Below are 25,393 nucleotides of genomic sequence, written 5' to 3' on the forward strand. Positions count from 1 at the left end.
TGAGGTCTGATGTTAATAATTTGTTGCTGAGAAAAACCTCACCTGTTTTTGCCTTTTTTATTTTGGTAATGGCTATCATGTCAGTCTAGTATTTATCCAGTTCTTCTACTAGTTCCATTTATTTTCCATTGATGCTCTTTATTGATTGTTTCAATCTTGAACTCTGCTGATGGGGATTTGTTAAATAACGTAGGCATGAAATGGATGAATAAGCATTTGACCTTTCATGATGAGGATAATAGAAGTACATTTATAAACAGCTGTTAGCTAATTAAGCCAAAACAATCTCAGAGAGTGCTATTGATATTTAGTCAACAGAAGAAAAAATGATTATGCAGTATTAAATTAGCAATTCATAAAGATATTTCATTCTCATGAATGTAACATTATGCCAAGCTTTAGTGCAGTGAGAAAGGAGGAGGCACTGATGGTGAGTGAAGAGGAGCTATATGGAGAATTGAGTAAGCTTGATGCTATTATAAAGCAATCAAACTTCATGACATATCACCACATGTTTTGAGGAAATCTTGGTAAGATAACTGTCTTGACATTTAACACAAATCTTATAATGAACTAAGTTCCAAAGGAGCACAAAGAGGGCAAAAGTGTTCCACTTCATAAAGGAGGTGAGACCAAGGCTTTGAATAACAAGCCAGTTGTAGTCTCTATTTCCGGAGTTGTGAGAGCCAAATTCCAGAATCAGGTTGATAACAGCAGTATTCTCTTTTAGACAGCATGGTTTTACCCAAGGGTGTTAGCATTTTAGCATTTATAATGGGTGATTTATATATGTAAAATATCATCATCATCATCAAATATATTTCTTATATAAAGATGCAAAATATTTGTAATTATTTATATATGCAAAATATATATTTATATTTTGCAAACGCCTTTGGTAGATTGTCACATGACAATTTGGTCATTAAATGTTTCAGCTGTGTGATAGTGATGGAAGAACAAGAGGTCATCTCTGGAAATTAAAGAAGAGTGTGGTTAACAAAGGTGTCAGAACAAGGTTTTTTGCCTGGAGGGTGGTGAATGAGTGGAATTCATTGCCTGACTTTGTTGTGAGCTCTTCACCTGTAAATGAATTCAAGAAGAGATATGACAGATATTGTTTTGCTAGTTTGGGTCTCCCGCGATGAGTCTACTGACTCCATGGAGATACCCGTAATAATAATAATAATAATAAATTGGGACAGATCAGGTTTGATAACAGATTAGTGCACTGAATTGGAGATAGGAAACTATGAGATTGTTGTTCATCTTGAATGTTAGTGATACTGGAAAAGGTTTCGTGAGTAGGCAAGGAAGTGCACATTCAGTTCGAGGGTTGAAAAGTGTAATTTTTTTTTCAATTTATAAAGCAAATATTGATGCAGGGTATACAATTTGTGTAATATATTACTAGAGATAGAGGAGATTATAGGGATCTAGTGGTGATGGTTTGTTATGGATCTAAAATTTAGGGAAGACATTGCTAAAATTGTGAAGACTACCGCAATGGATTATGGTAAAGATGCAGATGATACTGACACGTGGAAGTAAGGGGGTTTTGGTTCCATTGTATAAAGTCTTGATCAAGCTATATATGGATTACTGTGCACAGATTTAATTACCTACCTGGTTTTTAGAAGAATGAAGATATTAATAAGAATTGGGTGTGAAGAGAGACTGGAGAAACATTTTTTGAAAAAAGAAGGGGGAGATATGACTATTGCGATATATATGTTGGTAAAGGATTATTAACAGATTAATGTGGAAGAGATTTTTTTCATAATGGAGGAAGACAGGAAGAACAAGAGGCCATTGTTCAAAGCTGTTTCAGGAGGGCATGTAGATGAGGATCGTAGGGTTTTTGCATGAAGAGTGGCAGATGATTGCAATGCATTGTCTGAAAGGGTGGTGAGTCCTGACATGGTGAATGAATAAGGCACATTTGATAATTCATCACTTATTTTATGTGTTTTACATCACTTATATTATGCTGTGTTACAACACCAAATGAACTAAATTATAAAAAGATCTTTATTAGCGGCTTATATTTTGCTGGATTTCAAACCAGCATCACAAAACAACATATTACAGTTTGCATGCAATAATAAGTAAGTGAAACAATTCAAATTGTAACATACAAAAGATCTAAAGTCCTTTAAATTAAAGATACCAAGAAATTATATAGTTGGTTTAATCCTTTATCCAAGTGTAAGCAAACAAAGTTTGCACCTGGAGTATTTTCAGGGGCAACTCATATATAGAAGCTAATGACTTCACATCACTTGTCTTAGTATCCCATAATGCAAAGCACCTTACAGACATGAATAATGTCTGTAAGGATATGTGCTTTATAGGAAGAGTCACTATCCAGACTGGTTTTGACCTTTATTGAAGGCTCATTCAGTGTGAGCCAGACCCCCAGGTGATACTGAGGTTGAAGTAATGCAGATGTCACATTTTCATATATGAGTAGCCAAAAGGTGTCACACCTTATTGTTAAAATACTCTGGATTAGAGATAGTTGTTGGAAGTTTTTCCACTTGGTTATACTAAGGCAAGTGATGTGAAGTCATTAGCTTCTATATGCAAGTTGCCCTAGTCCTGAAAATATTTCAGGCGCAAACTTCGTTTGCTTATACTTGAATAAAGGATTAAACCAAGTATATAATTTCTTGGTGTCTTTAATTTATAGCATAACCAAGTGGGGAAAAAACTTCCAACATCTAAAGTCCTAATTTGGCACCCTCTAATGTTGTAGAAATTAAGTACTACAGTTGTGTAGGAGTTGATTGTAAGATAATAGTCACCCAAATTTTTACCAAGTAATGCAACCATACTTGTTCAGGTTAGGAGAATACCATTGCTGACTCTAAAAATAATCTATCTGACCTGTAACAACTTCTAGTAGTCCTGTGTGAAGGGGGGGGTGTCCAAAGCATGGTCTGCCATTCTGGACTTGTCATAATAATGGTAGCAAATGTATTTCTTATGTTCTTCAAGGCAGATGTTAGCAGATCTTCTTGTCTGTCTGTCCTGTCTGTCCATACTCCAGCAGGATATGCTAGGAGATGGAGTTTATCCTAAGGAGAGCAGATCACAGTTGTGAATTTAATGTGGTTTGAAGGTCATATGTTATTAGCACTTTGGCTATCTTTTCAGATACACCTTAGACATAGGGAATAGTGGTATTTTGTTTTTGTGTGTTTCTGGAGGGGAAAGTAGATCAAAGTATGGCAATGCAGTATATTATCTATTTTGTAGGGGCTGTAGTCACTGGCCAGGAAAGTATGGCAAAGATGTTTAAGTTCTGTGGAAAGAGCTACATCATTAGTACTGATAGTCCTAGCTCTGTGTGTAAGTGTTTTTAGAATACCATAGTGTTGGGCTGGATGATGTGATTGTTTATGCAGATATCTTCCTGTGTGTATGTGGGCTTTCTATAAATGAAAAAAAGATAGTGTGCCATCTGAAAGGAGGGTGACTAATGTGTCAAGAAAGGGCAAACAGTTATTAGATTACTTTTCTACTGTGAAGTGAAATTGTTGCTTGTAAACTGTAATATGTTGTTTTGTGCTCTGAAGAGGCTGGTTTAAAATCCAGCAAAATACAAGCCAGTTAATGTACATCTTTTTATGATTTAGTTTGTTTGGTGTTGTTATACAACTAAAGTAAGCTATGAATAATAATAATTACTATTATTATTATTATTATTATTATTATTATTATTATTATTATTATCTGTACCATGGATGAGCTAATGTTTAGATAATCAGGAAACCCTGCTCTAAAGACTACGCTTGAAACTTTTTTAAAGCTTTCAATTAGCAGGGTGATGATTTCACATTATGAAATGAAAGTCATCTGATATTTGAGGACATCAGCAAATATTCATGCCAATGGGAACCGAATAAATATTCTGGAGGTTTGAAAAAGGAAGCAAACACAAGTAAAAGGATAGAAATAAATGATAAAGATGACATAAAAAGAAAAGATAAGGATTCTGAATATCTGTTTTTTTATTTGTTATTGTTTTTTGCCGGTGTTCTTTGGCAACCCAGCAAAAAGAAAGAAAAGAAACATATGATCAGAATCCTCATCTTCTCATATATATATATATATATATATATCAATTAGTTTGTTTTATCAGCTTGAAGCAAAAGTGTTTAGAACCAAAAGAAATTCATTCAAAGTTCATAAAAGTTCATGGTCACTCTTCTCCTTCATTGTAGAGGAGAGGGAATGAGAGAGACCTATGGGAATGAAAGAAGAGGAGAGAATGGAAACAATAGGAGAGAGGTAATGGTAAGAGGTATAATGTATGGCGACTCAATGATCCATGGTGTTCAAGATAGGATGCATGAGGAGTGTTTGCCAGGAGGAACAATAGAAAGGGTGGCTGTGGCAATTAAGAGAGATGAAAGGGTGAATGAGATGATTGTGATAGTAAGAACAAATGACTTGAGTGGTAATGTAAGTCGGGCAGCGAGAGATATGAGATTTTTGCTTGAGGCTGTACAGAAGAAGACAGAGAGAGGAAAAATAGTGTGCGTGTTGCCTAGATATGATGATGAGCTGAGCAGAAGAGCGGTGATATTGAATGGCATAATAGCAAGAATGTGTGACAAGAGAGGACTGGTATATGTGGATGGTTGGAGTGTGTTTGAGGAAAGAGAGGAATTGTATGCGAGAGACCACTTACATTTGAATGAGGAAGGACGTAGGCATCTGGAGAGATTGCTGTTCTGGACGAGTCAGTGTGTCCCAGGGAGGATGATAGCAGGGGTGGCCTCTTGTGGGAATGGATACTTGGGAGAAGGGAGACGATGTCAGGTAACACTGAGCCCAGTGGAATCTAGAAGGGATAATGCTGGGTATAGAAACAATGACATTTATATGCTTTATACTAATGCCAGGGGTATCCGGAATAAGGAAGAGGAATTGGTGACACAGATAGCATCAGCCTGGCCAAAAATTATTGGGATCACTGAGACGTGGTTGACAGAAGGAGACATAACAACAGGAATAGAAGTCGCTGGGTATAGCATTTTTCGTCAGGATAGGAGGGAAAAGCGTGGTGGTGGGGTACTGCTTATGATAAATGATGACTTATGTCCTCTAAGAGTGGAGGCTTTGGAAGGCTGTGACACTAATGATTTTGAAAGCATATGGTGTGAGGTGGAGGTGAGCAAAACAGGATATTTAGTGGGGTGTTGCTACAGACCAAGGAGCACAGAGGGTGGGGACCAAGAGATGTTGAGATAGTTGAGCGTAGCAAGTGCAAGAAGAACGACTGTTATGGGAGATTTTAACTACAGCAGTATAGATTGGAGAAAGGTAGATGCATGTAGCAATAAGGGAATGGATTTTCTAGAATTCTTGAGGGACAAATGTCTTAGGCAACATATAACAGAGGTAACAAGATGTTCAAGAGTTTTAGATTTGGTTATAGCATCAGAAGAGCTGATAATAACTGAGATGACATCTCACCTACCAGTTGGAGAAAGTGACCATAAGGTTTTGACTTGGAAAATGAATAGACAGGAGTATCAAAGAGAAAGGAACTTATGTGGAATTATAATGCAGGTGATTATAATAGTCTTAGACATCAACTTTGGGAAGTTTCATGGAGGGAGGAATTGGAAGCTGGGATATCATTAGTGCGTGGGAAATTGTGAAAGAATATTTGTTAGCAGCAATGGTAAGTTGTATACCACAAGTGAAGAAAAGGACACAATTTGGAGTAAAGTGGATGACAAACAATATTAAACAGGAATTGCATGCAAAAAAGAGGCTATGGAAGAGATATAAGGAGACAGGAGAAGATAAGATGCATGAAAAATATAAGACACAGGCCAGAAGAGTGACTAGTGTGGTAAGGAAAGCGAAACTGGAATATGAGAGGAGATTGGCCCTAAGATCCAAAGAAAATCCTAGGGAATTTTTTAGCTATGTGGCCAGTAGGAGGAGAAATGACTGTGGAAGAATGATATTGTGGGATAAAAATGGGAATAGAGTGACTAATGCAGAGGACATAGTGGAATTGTTCAATGAACACTTTATTGGAGTATTTCATCCTAGAGGAGTCAGTTTTAATGCTAGAGGTATAGGGCTGGTTCAAGGTTTAGAGGTTCAGGAGGAGAGTGTGTTTCAGATACTGAGTACTCTGGATGTCAGTAAAGTTTTGGGACTGGATGGTATTTCACCACGAGTTTTGAGAGAATGTGCTAGGGAACTGACAGTTCCTTTAACCTGGCTTTTCAATGAAAGTCTGGCTTCGGCAAAGGTGCCCAGGGAATGGAAGGAAGGTAAGATAGTGCCATTGCATAAGGGTGGTAACAGACTGGAAGTGTCTAATTATAGGCCAGTTTGTGTGTCATCAGTAGTTGTTAAGATCTTGAAGAAAGTAGTGAGGGACCGTATACAGCATTGGGCAGATGAGGGTAATGTAATCTGTGAGAGTCAACATGGATTTGTGAAAGGGTGCTCAAAAGAGATCTGGTTAAACAATATAGACCTATATTGTTTAACCTTTATATCAATGACATTACCAGTGGCTTGCAAGGGGATATTCAGTTGTTTGCGGATGATGCAAAGCTGGGAAGGATTATTAGTAATAGTGCAGATGCAGTAGCCCTGCAAGAGGATTTAAATAAGCTAGATAGATGGGAAATGAATGGGGGTGTTAGTTTAATGCAGCAAAATGTAATGTCTTGAGGTTTGGAAAACATCGATGGGATGCTGCATACTCTATGGGAGGAGTTATACTGCAGGAAGTAGGGGATACAAGAGATCTGGTGTTGATGATCGATAGAAACCTGAAGTTTAGGGGACATATTGCAAAGGTGGTGAAGGTAACACAGAGGATTGCTGCAATTATGAGAAGGACACTGACCTGCAGAGATAAGACGGTTATCATTCCGTTGTATAAGTCTCTGATCAGACCACAATTGGACTATTGTTTTCAGATTTGGTCCCCAGGATTTGAAGGGGATAAATTAACTGTGGAAAGGGTACAAAGACGGATGACAAAGATGGTTTCAGGACTGTACAGTTTTGGTTATGAGGATCAGCTGAGGGAATGTGGACTGCAGAGTTTGGCGGATAGAAGAAGGAGAGGTGATATGATTGAGACATTTAAACTGTTGAGAGGGGATCACAGGGCTGACACTGAGGAGTTCTTTCGCTTGGTTGAACAGCAGGAAGGAGTGATGACAAGAGGCCATCCCTGGAAGTTACGAAAGGAAACTGTGAGCAAGATTGTAAGTAGTGGTTTCTTTGCCTGATGGAGTGGTTGGAGCGAGGACGGTCAATGAGTTTAAAGAACGGTATGATAGACTTTGTGTTTCTTAGGGGGGGGGGGCCTCCCCTCGATGAGTCTTAACAGACTTTATGTTCTGAGGAAGGACCTCCCACGATGAGTCTTTTGACTCCATGGAGGCCTGAATAATAATAATAATAATAATAATAATAATAATAATAAATTTCAACAATTAAGAAAATGTCTGCAGAGTTTAAACGTGGCCATACTAGCCTTGAAGATGATCCATGTGAAGGACATCCAAAAAGTGTAAAAACACCAGAAATCATTGATCAAGGGCATGATATGGTATTGGATGACAGGCAAGTCAAAGTGTGTGAAATTGCTGAGACTATAGTCTCAAAAGAATGTGTAGGATATATTTTGAATGAAGAATTGCATATGAAAAAGCTTTGCACAGAATGAGTGCCACCCTTGCTCACAGCAGATCAAAAACGCACTTGCATGAAAATCTCTGAATAGTGCTTGGAGCATTTTAACAAGAATAAAACTGATTTTGTGTGTCGATTTATTACTATGGATGAGACTTGGATTCACCATTACTCACCAGAATCATTACACACCAGCAGTCAAAACAGTGGACAGAAGCCGGTTGTTCAGCACCAAAGAAGACAGAGTCGTTCCATCAACATGAGAGGTCAGGGTATTGGTGTTTTGAGATGCTAAAGGCATTTCGTTTATTAATTATCTTGAAAAGGGTAAAACGATAACCGGAGAATATTATTCCCATCTTTTAACCAGACTAGACGAAAAAATTCATGAGAAAAGACCTGGTCTGCAGAAGAAAAAATCATCTTTCATCAGGACAATGCACCTGCCCATAAAAGTGTTTTGGCAATGGAAAAATTAAGGGATCTGCACGATGAATTGTTGGAACATCCACCCTATTCCCTAGATTTGGCTCCCTCTGACTTCTATCTCTTCCTCACTGGTCAGCGTTTTTCTTCAAATCAAGAAGTGATTGCAGCTGTAGAGGGGTATTTTACAGATCTCACTGAAAACCATTACAGGGACTGGATAATGGCACTGGAATAAATGCATTAGTCTTAAGGGAGATTATGTTGAAAAATAAAAATAATTTTGAAATTATCAATTCATTTTTTCATTGTTAGTCTAAGAACTTTTCAGACCACCTGCATATATTCTACCTAAAGTTTTTTCTGTTAGATTTTTTATAGTGACCTTAAAGCAGGCAGGGTTTTTTTATGTGTGAAGAGGTGTTTCTAAGTATGTTGGGTGAGCAATTTAGCTAAGTGTTTGGCTAGTTTGTATGTGATTGAATTAATGCCATCCATAATAAGGTTAATGGCACATTCTATTTGTGGATTTTAGGTAGTCCATATATCATGGGAGAAGCGGGGTGGGGGAGGTTTAAATTTATTCATAATTTCCACATGCCAGGAGATAACCTTTTTAAAGTGACATTAGTGGCAGTTTGGTGTAGTTGGTGGAAGTGGCAGACACAAAGAGTTGTAGAGAAGGTGCCCTTCCTTGATGAGTATTTGAACTCCTTGGAGGTGTCACAAAATAATAATAACTGGTTAGCTCTGAACTTAAACACATTCACAACACCTTCTTAGCCAATGGCTACAATCGCCACCAAATCCAAAGAATATTAAACCCTAAACTTTACCCTCCCCATTAAGAACAGAGATTATACTAAATCTATTACCATCCCATATAGCATTAATATTACAGTCATCCCTCGACTGTAATATAAATTACATTGGGGTTTCTTCCCATCAGGCAGTACATAAGTCAATACATTAAATCAACAGAGTTATAGGTAGGGATTAGGGACTTAACAAGTATACTGTCATATTAATTTTTAAACCTATTATAAAACTGTGCTGTGCATTACTACCACTATAAAACAGGAGAATAATCATCGAAATCTTCCTCCACAATTACTTCTTCATTACCTTCCCTATGCGAAGGACCAGGCTGCAGCTCTTCTGGTGTAATCTTTGTTTTTTCCTGATGAAAATTTCCAATGTGCTTTGCTTATTCCTCTTTTTCTTTTCATCATAAATTTGTTTATAGCAAGCAAATGCATCATGTACTTTCCTTTCTACTAATTAGTAGTGTTCAACATTGGGTCCATGTCTTCAACCATTTTGAGAACATCGCTATCTGCAGAGAACATTTCTGCAAGATCTTTCACTGTGAATTGTTTAACTACCTCTCCTTGCTTTTCTTTTTCCTCTTCCTTTTCTCATTCTTCCTCTTCTGTAATACGTTGTTCCTCCAATTCTTAGTTGGTTAACTCTTCAGGGATACTTCCTATGAGTCGAACTATGTCGTCATCGAGATTTAGATTGTTTGCTAGGCCCACTATTTCTTCACTCAATTTACAAAGGTATTTATTTCGTCAAAACTTCCAAAATCGTGCACAAACCTTTTTAATGTCTTTTTCCATATGCCACTCTCACATTGAGAGATCACTTCGTCCCAAGCCACAGCAATATTTTTAATAGCATGATAAATATTAAATGCTTATTATAATTACGGCTATTTTGCCTGCTTCAGTTTAGGAGTGCCCCTGTTTAAATGTCATTGGCTATTTACTTATGGATTATTAGGGCATTGTAGATGTAAATTTACCAAAAAGTATATGTAGCATAAAGAAGAGAAATTTACACATACCTCTTTTTCTGGGTGTTGCGGCTTTTCTTCTTTCCCAATGTGTTCAGATGACGACCAAGAATAGTCGAAACCGACCGCACCCCGTCAACCCCCTTTCCCCCTCCCTATATAAAAAATCAACCCTTTCACCTTTTCCCCACCCTATATAATATAATATATATGTTTATATATATATATTACTGGAAAAAAACCCAGGTTTTTCTAATTTAATTCTCCCAAATTGCCTACCCCCCCCTCCACATACTCAGTAGTTTTTGGACATCGCAGAAAGAAGAAAAGCCGCAACACCCAGAAAAAGGTATGTGTAAATTTCTCGGCAAAATAGTCGTAATTATAATAGTTTATTAAGAGGAGTAACATGGGAGTTTTCCCAGAAATAATATTAAATGCTTTCCAGAATTGCATGAGAGTCTGGTCATTTCCTTCAGTAGCAGAAATGTCTTGTGAAAAAATTCTCCATAGATAATAAACCTTAAACTACTAGAACTCCCTGATCCATCGGTTGGATCAATGAAGTAGTGTTTGGAGGGTAAACATGATCTTGAACTTGGTGAAGATCGCCGATATAAGATGGACGACCTGGAGCATTATCTAAAATTAATAAAATTTTAAATTCTACATTTTTTTCACACAATAGCTTTCCATTTCACTCGTAACAGTTGATTAAGGCATCCGCAAACAATTTTTGAGTCATCCACACCTTCTTATATCTCCACTAATGAACTGGAAGAGTATGATTCTTAATGTTTTTGAAGGCTCGTGGATTCTCACTGTGCCATATCACAAATGGTTTCAGTTTATATCCAGCCACATTGCCCCCTAACAGAATCATAACATGGTCTTTAAGAGCTTTGAAACCAGGCATAGATTTTAGCTTTTTGAGGATGAATTGTCTGCTCAGGCATTTTTTTCTGAAACAAGGAGATCTCATCCATATTAAATATTTGCTGTGGCAAATAATTTTGCTCCGTAATTATTTTATCCAATTTCTCCACAAACTCCTTGGCAGCCTTCTCATCTGAACTTGCAGATTCATCATTATTTTGATATTATGCAGCGTAAAACGCTGCTTGAATCTCATGAACTAACCGGAACAAGCGTTGAATTCGTAGTTGTAATCAGGTCCTGCTTTCTCCTTCAACATGTTGAAGAGACTTAGTGTCTTAGCTGTTATGGTCATAGTACTAAGAGGCATGCGCTTTTGGTTCATGCATGATGGAAGTAACTTTTCCAATCATTGATAGGACCTTGTCGTTGCTTCGTCACTATCGTTGAACTTGCAACTTCATTTTAAGATCAATTGCTCACCTCTTTTTCTGTAATTCTTCACTAGATTTTTTAATTGGGCATGTAGGGGCCATGTTGCACAAAATATTTAATGATAAATACACAAATAACATATTTTTCAAACACAAAATCAACAGAGGAACTGTTGAAGCCACGTGCCGATTGCGAGGGAGGTTGCCACTGAATGCGCTGTTGCCACTGTATTGTTGCATGATGCATTGTTGTTAAATAAAAACTTTTTACTTTACGCTTGCATGCATCTTGTTTGAAAGTATAGTCAAAAATGTTATTTATTCCATTATGGGATCAAGGACATATCTTCGAAGGGACGTAACTTGAACAGACATAAGTCGAAGGATGACTGTATTATTATTATTATAGGCTACTCCATGGAGTCCTTAGATTCATCAAGGGAGGCCCTAAACATAATGACAAGCACTATCCAACATTCGTGCAGTAACTATCGTACTTTGCTTTGAACTCATTCACAGTCATGGTGCCCAGAACAGACTCTGGCAACCTATTCAACTCATTCAAAAAAGTGTGCCAATGCTATAAAAGAAAAAAACCTCTTCCTTGAGCCATTCAGACTATGAATGGCTCAAGAACAAAACTCCAGCTGCCTGCTCTCTCTATACTGCAGCTTGCAACAGTTGCAAAAGAATCATCACCAAGTCCAAGTCGGACTTTGAAAGGGCCAAATGCTGCAAACTCATCTCCTGCCCAAATGGCAGCCACCCCTTCTGGTCCCTGGCTAAGGCTATTTAGTAAAACTTCTGCCTGCCCAGATTTCCACCACTCTCACATCCTGATGGTACTATAGTTACCTCCAATAAAGACAAGACCGACTTACTGGCATCTCTTTTTTCTTCCAATACATGCTTGAAGACCTGGACAAAGTTACCTCCACTACATCAAGAACGGTCCCTTCATGTCTCCAATAATCTTCTGACAAAAAAAAAAAAAAAATCCAAATTCTTAATGACCTGAACACAAACAAGGCATCTAGTTTGTGTGGTGGGATGGTATCCCACCTATTGTGTTAAAAAAATTTTCCCCAGAACTAACACCTATCCTGTATTGCCTCTTCAATCTACCCTACAATATGGAAACAGGTTCAGATAAAAGTCAACCACAAACTACTATCCAATTGCTCTCACTTCTGTTCTATCTAAAATTAATGAGAAGGTCATCAACAACCAACTCTTGAATCAAATACAGTCATACCAACTAATCAGTGACCACGAGTATGGATTCTGTTACTCACAATCTACATCTAATCTTCTTGCTTTCACCATCCACCTCTGGACTTGACTCAAGACATGGAAAAATTTGGAGAAACTCACGTGGTTGACCTCAACATTTCACATTTCAAAGGCATTTGATCAGGTTTGGCACAGGGGACCTACGTAACAAACTGCCATCCTATGATCTACCTTCCTCACTCTGCAACTGGATTGCCAACTTTCTCACTGGTCCTGACTACATGCCATTATTATTATTATTATTATTATTATTATTATTATTATTATTATTCAGGCCTCCATGGAGTCAAAAGACTCATCGTGGGAGGTCCTTCCTAAGAACATAAAGTCTGTCAAGACTCATCAAGGGGAAGTCTCCCCCCCCCCCTAAGAAACACAAAGTCTATCATATCAGTTCTTAAACTCATTGACCATTCTCGCTCTCACCACTCCATGAGACAATGCATTCCATGGTTCAACCACCGTCCATGCAAAGAAACCACTCCTTACCCTCTTGCTCACAGTTTCCTTTCGTAACTTCCAGGGATGGCCTCTTGTCATCATTCCTTCCTGCTGTTTAATCAAGCGAAAGAACTCCCCGGTGTCAACCCTGTAACCACCTCTCAACAGTTTAAAAGTCTCAATCATATCACCTCTCCTTCTTCTATCCACCAAACTCTGCAGTCCACATTCCCTCAGCCAATCTTCATAACCAAAATTGTACAGTCCTGAAACCATCTTTGTACCCTTTCCACAGTTAATTTATCCCCTTAAAATCCTGGGGACCAAATCTGAAAACAATAGTCCAATTGTGGTCTGATCAGAGACTTATACAACAGAATGATAACCCTTTTATCTCTGAAGGTCAGTGGTAGACGATTTTTCTCAGATTTCCCCACAAATGCAGGCGTACCCTAGGATTCTGTTCTTTTACCCAATATCTTCCTTTTGTATATAAATGACCTGTTCTCACAGACTTCCAACCCTATCCATAGCTTTGCTGATGATAGTACACTCCATTCCTCCTTTTCATTCAACAAACCTTGTAGTGCTTAAGTATTACAATCCTCAAGATCTAATCATGACGAGGAACCTAAACTCAGATCTCCTAGCTATATCCCAGTGGGATAACGACAACCTTGTAAATTTCAGTGCCACACAAAAAATATATCTGGCACTCTTGCTATGGCAGGTTGGGTCTGGCAGACCATGCTTTTGATACCCCTGCACACAGGATCATTTGGAAGAAAACAAAAGTACTGCACAGAAGCTTTTACAAGTCAGACAGGTTGTTCCTGGAATCAGCAGAAGCCCTGAAACATAAATCTACCAAAGATTTAGGAAACAGTGATCCTAAGACCAAATTAATATCTTTTTTTTTTTTGTTTGTTTTTTTTAAACTTAGATGGCACCTAATTAGAACTTTAGTCTTTGTGTTGCATGCTACAGTTACTCATACTAGTCCCACTGTTATACCGGATTGCGGTTGTCTCGCAACTGTAACAAACTTTGTTTGTATGCTCTGAAGATGCTGGATATAATACCAGCAAAATATTAGCATTTAAGTTAATAAATAGTTATTTTCTTATCAATCTGTGTTTGCATCTATGCCGTGAAAATCCAACCACCATGTGTGACGAACACATAAGCCTTTCCAAGTGATTAAGTATTAATCAAGAGGGAGTTTTACCAAGGCTCTATAAAGAGGTATAATAACCTGCTTGTCTCAGCTCATCAGGGTTTTCTTCAGTAACCGAGTAATATGGTGAGTTGTTTTAGCCACTTTTGTGATATGCCCTCTAACTTTAACTCCCTACCCACCCAAACCACTGGCATCATCAGTTTTCTTGAGTACATTTTCATCAATGTCGTACACAGCTGGTAATCTTTCATCCCAAAATGCACACCCAGATATCCATTCTCCTTTGACCAGCCTGCCAATCTATCCAAATCATCCTGAAAAATGTTAACATCATCTATATTAACTATTGCTCTCCCCAATTTTGCATAATCAGCAAACAACTGAATAGTTCCTCTCAGATTCTTTGTTAATGTACAAATTAAACCAAATCAGATATTCAAGGTACAAAAAAAACTGACAAAAATTCTAGAAAGATAAAACTTTAACCACTTGCACACCATATAAAAAATTGCATCCTTTATTTGCTCCCTCAAAGACCAGCTACAGTCCCTGGATCTGACACAGGTTCCATGCAGTTGTAAGCTGTTTTATTATATCCAAAGAGGCAGAACAGCCAACATCAGAATTCCAGAACATAAGTACTATGTCTGGTTCCACCACTACAGTCACTCAGGGCTTGCTGACTATACCTTGGAAACATCCATCAAAATACAATAGAAAAAAAAGCCACTTTACTTCACAGGAGCAAATTTAAATTCCAAAGGCTTTTCCTGAAATCTGCCTGAGCCTTAAAGAACTACCCAAACCTCAATAAATGTGGTTTCATATAAAACTTTTAAAAGTTTTATATAAAACTGTTTCAGATCTGGGAAGCACTCATCCTGAGAACTGCAGCCCACTAGGAGTACTATTTAGGACTTGAGACTTACCTTTGTTCATCTGCACATACATATATCAGTTTGATCATTGTTTCCTGATGAAGGCAGTTAGGCTTTGCTGAAATATTGGAAGTATTAATTAAAACTTTGTTTCTGATTATTATTATTTGGTATATGTTATGAATATCCTTATGTATTATCATTGTGGGTAACCAACATCCTTCCCACCAGAAGAACTGAGAAAATCAAAACTGTGTGACCTAGTTATGTCACATCTAGTAACATCAACAACATGACAATGCACTAAGCAGATGACAAAATATTTTACTGGTATTCTTCTTTTTGGCTCTGTTGTTACTGTCATTGATCTGGATGGTATTGGTTGTATTTCTTCTCTTCTTGCTGTTGTTTATTGTGTGGAGAGTCTTTTAGATGGTGATGATATTGTTAGTGCATCTTCTGATGTGGATTGTTTTTGCTTTTCTTCTCTATGTTTTACTTTGTATTTCTTTTTTCTTCTTTTCTTGTATTGCTTGTGACATTTTCTTTTTAATTAAGTGGTGGACATATCTGGTAAATGCCTGTTGTTTTCTTTTTACTTTATGTTACTGAATGGTATTATGGTAGTACTCTTTCTGGCAGAAACTCAAATCTAATCTAACCTGCCCCCCACCACTATTCATCTCAACATTCCAAACTACATACTCTTTGACTCCTTTCAACCCAAGGGTGGCATCTGCACATACATACCTTGTCAGAGAGCACGCAACCTAGAATCGCCCAACTTTGACTTTCTTTGTTTGAAAATATCACTCCCCACTCAATCAAATTCATTTGCTGTCTCTATCGCTCCCCTAATGCAACCAACCACTCTGAGCTCTTTAATTTCCTCTCCTTAAAAATTTATTTTCTCCAGTCCCACTTTTCCAACAGCAAAATCATCCTCCTAGGATGATTTTAATGTTCACAACACCAACTGGCTTTCCTCCTCCAGTTGTACAGATCTTGCAGGCAGAGATGCTGAAACATTTGCTATCACTAACAACGTTACACAACTTGTTCAGAATACCAGATAACCAAAACCACTCTCCAAACACCCTAGATCTCTTCTTCACCAACGACCCTTCCAAATACACAGTGAATCTAGGTAAGTCTGACCATAATCAGCATTATAACAGTGCGAAGTGGGACACCTCTGCAACTTCTATGCCTCATTCCCATGGTTGGACTACTTCCAGCCTTCCAACCGAAACATGTGCACTGAACTTATCACCAAAATAATCCTCACAGCATGGAAACATACATCCCCCACACTATGCTAAACTGCCATTCCCTAACTAAACCCTGGTTCTCCAAAAGATTTGTGCACCAGAACTGACTCGTATCCTATGTTGCCTATATATATATATACTCTCTTACTCCACTGGTTGGTATCTATTCCACAGCCTGGAAATTGGCCTATATTCAACCCTTTCCCAAGAAGGGTGATAAGTCACTGCCATCCAACTACTACCCTATCTAGCTCACCTCAGTCCTGTCTAAAGTGATGGAAAAAAAAATCATCAATTACCAACTTTTACACTACCTTGAAGGCACCCACCTAATAAATGACTGCCAGTATAGATTCTGTCACTGCCGATTAACGGGAGATCTGCTCACATATGTCACCCATGTCTGGACAAATGCAATGGAGAAGTTTGGCAAATCTCAAGTAGGTGCACTTGATATCTCCAAAGCTTTTGATCTGGTCTGGCATAAAGGCTTACTCAGCAAACTACAATCATTTGGTCTGTCTCAAGACTTCTGTAGTTGGATTGCCAGCTTTCTGTCTGGATGCATGCCATGTGCGGTGGTAGATGGTTCCTTTCCTTTTCTTCCCACCATTCAGCTAATGCTGGGGTTCCACAAGGTTCTGTCCTCTCACCAACCCTCTTCCTGCTATATATCAATGACCTACTTCAGTTGACCTCCAACCCAATATACAGTTTTGCAGATGATAGCACATTGCACTCCTCCCTTTCATTTGATAAACCTCACTCTACACAACTCACTTCAACCTACAGAACATCAACCCACCACTTCCCTCAATTCTGATCTCCAAGCCTCCAATGGGGTTCAGATTACCTCATCAACTTCAATGCTAATAAAACTTAGTTTTGTCTTATCTCTCATAAAAAAGAACCATTTTCTTCCAGTATTATTGTTGACAACATACAAATTTCCAAAGTTTGAGATTTCTCTTCTTGGACTTACCCTGACATCAAGACTATCCCAGCATAAACATGTCACAACCACTGCCTCCTCAGCTTCTAAAAAAACTAGGATTTCTCTGTCACTCAAGACTTTACTTAATCCCTGAATAGCTGTTAACTTTATACAAATTGCAAATCCACCCAGCTATTGAATGCTGTTCTCACATATGGAGTGAGGCCCTAAAAACTCCCTCAAAATGCTTGACTCAATACAGAGGAGAGCAATTAGACTTATTAATGACCCATCTCTTACCAACTCACTCTCCTTACTTTTGCACAGACAATTGGTTTCTGCACTATGTGTATTCTACAAATATTTCCATGGGAAATGTTTATCTGAAATAGCATCAATAATTCCCCCATTTAGTACTAAGCCCATTGGAACATGTGCAGTTGCTGCTCAACATCCCTTCACAGTGCACCTTGAAACCCACAGAACAGGTTTCTTTGTCTCCTCCTTCATCCCTGCAACTGCTGTATTGTGGAACAGTCTTCCCCTGTTGTGTTTCCTAAGGTATACAATATACCAGTGGTGTTCAACCTTTTTTACTACGCAAGCTACTTTTCTATAATAAGTTATTCGGCGATCTACTCTCTTATATATAAGTTATTCGGTGATCTACTCTCTTATATAGATCACGTTCCCCCAACCTGATATTTGATTACACACAATTAAATAACTAAAAAAAAATACACAACTAAAAACTTTATTTGTGTATTTACAAATTTATTTATCACTTTTAATTATTTTAATACAATAAAAAAAATATATATATAGATTGATTACAAACTCACAAGTTACAGGAAATGCTGGTTGATTAAAAAAAAAAAAAAAAAAAAAGTTAATGTGAAATTTGGCGTTGTTTGCACTTCGCAATATTTTCATAGTCAAGTTGATATGAAGAAGTGGCCGATCGCAGACAAGCATCCAAATGATCATTTGTAATTTGGTTTCTTAATTGATTTTTTATGATGTTCATATTTGAAAAAGCGGATTCTGACAAGTATGTCGATCCGAAACACGACAGAATTTTTCACGCAATATCAGTTAATATTGGGAATTTTTCATGTGCATACTTCCAAATGACTTCATTCTTTATTGATTTTAAATGTAAACTATTCTGAATGTTTATTATCTCAAGTTCTACTTCAGCTTGGTTTATATCAAACAGCCCACTAATTTTATTTGAAATTTCTGTGATGTTCAAGTTTTCTTGAAATGGATTATTGATAAAAGATACAATCATCTCAGTTTTATTACAATCTTTAAATCTTGAATTTATTTCTTCCTCAACTAATTCTATTTCACGAATAAATTCTTTTAAATCATAGCGAAGCATTTCTTGATTTTGTTCAAAAAATTTTAATAAATATGGGAGATGTCTAAATTCGCGGTCATTTATATTTTTCTTTAATAAAAGTAAGTATTGTTGGAAAGTTTTTATTGAACTTAACATGTCAATTAAATTTTTATCTCTGCCTTGTAACTCTAAATTTAAATTCTTAATTTCATACAGAAATCTACTAAAAATGATAAGTGTAACAACCATCTTTTATCACTCAATTGTGGATAAATATCTCCTTTTTCATCATAAAAAATTTTTATCTTGTTAATTAATATAAGAAATCTTTCTGAAAATTGACTTCTGCTGAGCCAGCAAACATTATTGTACAACAGAAGTGCCCTATCATCATCTGCCTGTAATTTAAATAACCACCGTTGCAGGGATTTTCCTCGAACAGAATTTACAATTTTATGTAATATCCAAAACATCTTTTGTGTTTAATCTTTTACTACACAGTACTTGTTGGTGAATAATACAGTGGTACGTTAAAAAATCTGGATATTTGCCATCGTTTTTACATAATGAAATGAAGCCTGATTTATTACCTATCATTGCAGGAGCACCATCAGTAGTAATAGACACAAGTTTAAAAAGCGGAAGTTTGTGTTGTTTCACAAATTCATCAAATGCCGAAAAAATTTCTTCTCCCCTAGTCTTTCCCAATAATGGTATAATTTTCAAAAGTTCTTCTTTACTTGAATAAACTTGAAATACCATGTGAATAAATACCATTAACTGAGCAATATTAGTGAAGTCGTTTGATTCATCAAATTGTAATAAAAACGCAACATACTGGTGAATGTCTGATATTAACCTGGCCTGGAAACTTTTCTCTGGCAATTGGAACTCTTTCTTTCAGCAATTTGAAACCTTGTCTGCTGCCTAGAAGTAGTCTCTCTCTCTCTCTCTCTCTCTCTCTAGAACGTCTCGAACTGAGAAGCTCCCTTCCAGAAAGGAGTTTCTCGAACTGAGAAGCTTCTTTCTGGAAGCAGGAAACTCCTCTCTCAAGCAACGTAGATCCGGGCAGTCTCTCTGACAGCGACTCTGGACTGGACGGCCTCCTCTCTGACAGCAATTCTGGAACCGGGACCCCATCTGCTTGCTTCAGTCCCTTTTTATTAGGCCTCCTCTGAGACCTCGCATGAAGTTTGGCAACTCCCAAAGAATCGGTATGAGTCTTTCATCTTAAGTTTCAAGTTCGGCACGCCTTTTGTTCTTCTCTGCTTTCTTTTGATTGTAAGTTGCCGGCCATCGGAAAGTTGTTTGAACTCTTTCTGACTGACTTCGGAGATGTTTACACTTAGAGCCTGCAAGCCTTTCTCATATATACAAGTTTCAATAACAATCTTTCTAATGCTGCCATGTACAGCTTTGGCGACAAAAACATTGCCTTTGTTTTTAACACTCTAACATATTCTTATTAAAGCAGTATATACAGTTAGCTTCAAAAGAGTTATTTACAAAAACATCTAATACAAACTATTCCGAGACAAACAAAGTTAATTTTTTTACAATATTCACATGGGACTTAACCTAAGTAAACAATCGAATGTAATGTGCTTTGGAATATTTAATATTTAAGCTACAATCGAGTTTTTACAATTTGCTTATAATTGTATTCACTCGGCTCGCTGTTTGACTTCCACTGATCCAAATTAATTCATTTACCCAGACTTATAAGAAAATTACTGATTTGACAATTTTAATGAAAAATAAATAACAGCAATACACTTAAAGCGAATTAAAAATAATACAAAATAATTATAAATAAAATATTATGTTTTCAGTTTTAATTAAGTTTATAAGTAAGGAGGAATACACAAGAGATCAACTAAAAATCGCTCCACGATCAACCGGTTGAACACCCCTGCAATATACAGTCTTTTACATCAAATATAAACAAGTTCCTCCTTTCCGAACACGCTACCTATGTATAGTACTAATGTACTATAGGTTGATCAACCAACCTCTCATGTATGGGCTCAACATAAAAAGGTCTCATATAGCATATGAGAATTTTGCACAGATTTGGTTGCTGGGTTTTCATGGTGATGAGGATATGTTGGAAAGGATCTAGAGAAGATTTACAAAGGTTGTCAGTGGTCTTTGGAATGTGGAGTATGGGGACAAATTGAGAGAATGTAAGTTGCAAAACTTCATGAATAGGAGGAAGAAGGGGGGGTGGGGTATGTGATCGAGACATATAAGCTAGTCAGTTGTTGTTATCAAGCTGACATGGAAGAGATTTTTCATAGAATGGGAGAGGGGGGGTAGAACAAGTGGCCATCACTGGAAACTATATAAGGAGGGTGTGAGCAGAGGAGTGAGGAGAAGGTTCTTTGCACGGAGAGTGGTTGGTGATTGGAATGCATTGCCTGCATGTGTTGTGAACGTAGACATACTGAATCAGTTGAAAGCACAGTTGGATGAGCATTGTGTGCACTGCCCACGATGAGTCTCTAACTCCATGGAGGTCAGATAATAATAAAATAATAATAATAATGGTAAGTAGTAGGAAAAATTGAATCATTTTGAAAACAAGAACCAAACCTTGAAGACTCAGTGGTAGGCTGAGTTTACCACTCAGTCTATAAGTTATTAAAGAGTTTCATAGGATTGACACTGAAGTTTTTTTTCAGGACATGGAGCATTACTAACATCATGTTTCAACATATATAGGTGTGCACAAATTCACTTGGAAAGAAGACAAGGGAAATAATAGTTTCCTTGATTGTTGATATCGCTGATATAGCAATATCTTCACATGGGTTAAAGGATGCAAGAATATACAGGGAATTTGTAATAAAATGCAAATAGAATGATCAATATTTAGTTTTGAGCAGGATGAAACTGAATATCATATTAAAAAGAAAAGTGTCTAAGAAGTTTTAAACAGAATCAAAGTGGATCAGCTTTCATAAGTAAACTATAGACTCAAACATACAAATATTATTCAGGAAATAGTGGAATAGTTTTGAAACAAGAACCAAACCCTGAAGACTCAGTGGTAGACCCTGAAGAAAATATTGATAGAAGCCTACAATTTATTAAAGGAGTTTCACTGGATTGCCACTGAAGAGTTTTTTCAGTACATGGCAGGAAGGAAGAGAACAAGAGGTATTATCCCCAGAAATTGTATAAGAGTGTGGTTAGCAAGAGTGTCAGGACTAGATATTTTGATTGGAGGTGAATGGGTTGACAAAAGTGGTTGTGAGTGCTTCACTGATGACTGATTTGAAGGATAGGTATTATTATTATTACGTGATGCCTCCAGGGAGTCCAAAGACACATCGAGGAAGGGCATCTACTCTACAACTCTGTCTCTCCACCATTCAGTTCACCAACTACAACGGCATCTACTGCCAACCACCACCACCACCACTAGAATTTTCATAGACAACGACAATCACAAACATTCATGCCCACGGCGGGATTTGAACCTGCAGCCTTTTGGCTGGAGAGCAGATACACTAACCACTCAGCCAACCAGGCTGACAATATTTTTGTGCAAAACGCTAAACACATTTCACCACCCTTAGATTAAAAACCACTGTTCCACTCCGCATAAATTAATTTCCTTTTTATTTTTTCTGTAGCTGGTAAAATCCAGCTTTTCTTGAGTACTAATTATTACGATAAGACAAAATTACGTAGCAAAAATAAAATAAGTAACAGATATTGTGTGAACTAAGGTTGAATAGGTTTCCTACAATGAGTGTTTGACTCTATGGAGATTCATGCTCGAGAAATAATAATAAAATAATTAATGCCTTGTGTTCTATCAAAGTGTTTTGCTTTCCTGCTCAATGGATACTGGTTTGAAATTTAGCAAAACAGTAGTTTAATAAATCATATTAATTTCTTGTGGTATGGTCAGTCAATATCAAATAAAATAATTAAGAATAACTATTAAAACCTAAGCCTTAATATATATATTCTTTGTTAATGTATTAGTAGTAAAGAATTCAACTTGAAAAATGTTATATCCACGAGAAATTGTCGGGGAATGGGGGATCTTGCAATTTTTTGGTATGTAATTTCAGTTGCTAATCTGACCAAACTCCTGTTCATGTTCAAAATTTTAGCTATTTTATATGCTCCTGCTCACAGTAAAAAAAAAATTGCATTAATATATCTTTTACTCAATTAATAAAAACTAAATATTATATTTAAAATATCATGTATGTAACAATCCAAATTCTGACCAAATTAATTTTTAACCAGACCTCACAGATTGGATTAACAGAGAATGTTAAGGGTTACAGGGGAGACAGGAAAAAGTTTGAGCTATGGCTTCATGGAAGATCCCAAGTTTTTATTATTCAGGTCAGTTGCTTAGTTATGAATCACTATTCCTTTATTGATGAAACATATTTTCTTGTTTACTGTGAAACCCCAGTATAATATTAGTGAACAATGTACCCCCTCTCAACAAGCAATACATTCATTGAATACTTTCTGCTTGATAGTAGCTATAGCTGGTCTCATACTTTGATGATCATATTGTTGCCTTACTAAAAGCATTCTCATAGGAATGAAAGACTATTGAAAAGGATATGAGGAAGTTGTTGCAGGAGACAAAGGATGATAATAATGTAGTTGGGAAAATGGTAAGCTAGCTACCTAAATATTAAAAACAATTGAGAAGGAGAAAACAAGGATGATAAATAGCATGTTGCCCGAATTATGCAAAAGGCAAAAAACATTCAATTTGTGAAGATATCGGAACACATTTGAAAAAAAAGAAAAACTTTAAATGATATTAGACATTTCAAGCAATTGCTGTATAATTAATTGGAATAAAAAAGATAGTCAGTAAGAATGAGCAAAAGGTTGAGAAGCATAATAAGTTCTTCTGAAAGGACAGGTGAGGATAATGGTGAGAGAATGATTATGGTAGGATACAGTAACAGAATGCATGAGAGTGAGGAAAAAGCAAGCAGTCAGACAGATCTTTAGTAACTAGAATGAGAATGGCATCACTTTGAGCAAATTGGGATTGGCCACATCTGAAGAAGTACAGAAATATAGTAAAGGAAGGTTGGTGATATCATGCCAGTCTTCTCTTATTATCCTTCTGTACTACATAATAATGGCATGATTGTGACTTATGAGATTTTACACAAACTGCTGTGTTTGTTTGTTTGTTTGTTTGTTTGCATACTCCTTGAAGGAGGAGTATGAAAGAAGAAAGCTGAGGTTGCAGTACTCATTGACTCAATGAATCTCAAGGATAACTAGCAGAGGGAAACCTTTGTTAACCTTTTTTTTTATTTTTAAAAGTGAAATGCTATGTTTATTAATGAATAGAAATTGGAGAAAATGATATAAAGACAGCTGTAGCAGAATGTGTGGTGGAGATACTTAATGAGTAGTTCATAAAGATCTTTCAGTCTTCTGAATGTGACTTCATGGAGAGATTGAGAGCAGTTGTTGATGGGGAGGAGAGACTGACTGTAAGTGAGCAAGAGGTGTTTGGGGAGTTGAGTAAACTAGATGTAAATAAGGCTGTGGGATTTGATAATATATCACTGCATATTCTGAAGGAAAGTGCCAGAGAGTTGACACCTGCCTTGACATATTTTTTTAATACGAGTCTTGTACTTGGTCAAGTTCCTAAGGAGTAAAAAGAGGGCAAGATTGTGCCACTTCATAAAGGAGGTGATCGAACTCAAGCATCAAACTATAGGCCTATCTGTGTGTCAGGTGTTGTGGTTAAGTTGTTGGAGAAGCTTGTGAGAACTAGGATCCAGAGTTGGGTAGACAACAATGGTATAATCTTTGATGGATAGCATGGATTTGCTAAAGGGAGGTCATGTTTTAGTAATCTATTTACTTATTACAATAAAGTGACTGCTTCCTTGAACAGAGAAGAAGGATACACAGTAATATACTTGGATTTCGCAAAAGCTTTTGATAGAGTACCTCATGATAAGTTGACAGTCAAACTAGAGCAGATGGGGTTGGATATTAGATTAGTGCATTGGATTGGAGACTGGCTATCTGTTAGGTATCAACAAGTTGTGTATGGGGGGGGGGGGGGATGCGATATCCAGGAAAAGGAAAGTCACTAGTGGAGTGCCTCAGGGGTCTGTTTTGGGGCCATTACTATTTAACTTGTATATTGATGATATTGGCAAAGATTTGGATGGAGATATTCAGTTGTTTGCAGATGATGCAAAGTTGGGACAAACCATAAAGAGTAGTGAAGATGTTGTGGCCTTGCAAGAAGACTTGAATAAATTGAGTGATTGGGCACGGAAATGGGGAAGTGAGTTCAATGTTGCAAAATGTAAGGTTTTAAAATTTGGAAAACAAAGACGGGATGCAGAATTTATGCTTGATGAGAATATATTGTTGGAGGTAGAGGAAATAAGAGATCTGGGCGTGATAGTGGATAAGGATCTAAAATTTAGGGGACACATTGCCAAAATTCTGAAGGCAATACAAAGGCTTCTGGGAATGATACGGAGGACACTGACGTGTAGCAGTAGTGAGATTCTTGTTCCGTTGTATAAGGCTTTGATTAGGCCACACATGGACTATTGTGCCCAGATTTGGTCACCGGGTTTTCAGCAGGATGAAGAGATGTTGGAAAAGGTCCAAAGGCGACTGACTAAGGTAGTTTCTGACCTCTGGAATGTTGAGTATGAGGAAAGATTGAGAAGATGTAATTTGGAAAGTCTGGTGGAGAGGAGGAAGAGGGGAGATATGATAGAGACCTACAAGTTGGTAAGGGGTAGTTATAAGATCAATGGTGGAGAAGTTCTACAGAGAATA

The 25,393-nt window shown here is 37.1% G+C and overlaps 1 protein-coding gene across 1 annotated transcript in view; it reads left to right on the top strand.

Moving 5' to 3' along the window:
- Positions 1 to 25,393, top strand: part of LOC150094948 (guanine nucleotide exchange factor DBS-like) — a 500,966-nt gene that overhangs the window by 396,247 nt on the left and 79,326 nt on the right. The window contains exon 21 of the mRNA XM_090411335.1: positions 22,838 to 22,939. Within this exon, the coding sequence (XP_090267461.1) occupies positions 22,838 to 22,939 (102 nt within the window). The remainder of the gene's footprint in view (positions 1 to 22,837; positions 22,940 to 25,393) is intronic.

The sequence above is a fragment of the Typopeltis vanoorti genome, chromosome 21 (assembly GCF_054136105.1).
Source record: "Typopeltis vanoorti isolate ZY-2024b chromosome 21, IOZ_Tvanoo_1.0, whole genome shotgun sequence".
In the NCBI taxonomy this organism is placed as follows: domain Eukaryota; kingdom Metazoa; phylum Arthropoda; class Arachnida; order Uropygi; family Thelyphonidae; genus Typopeltis; species Typopeltis vanoorti.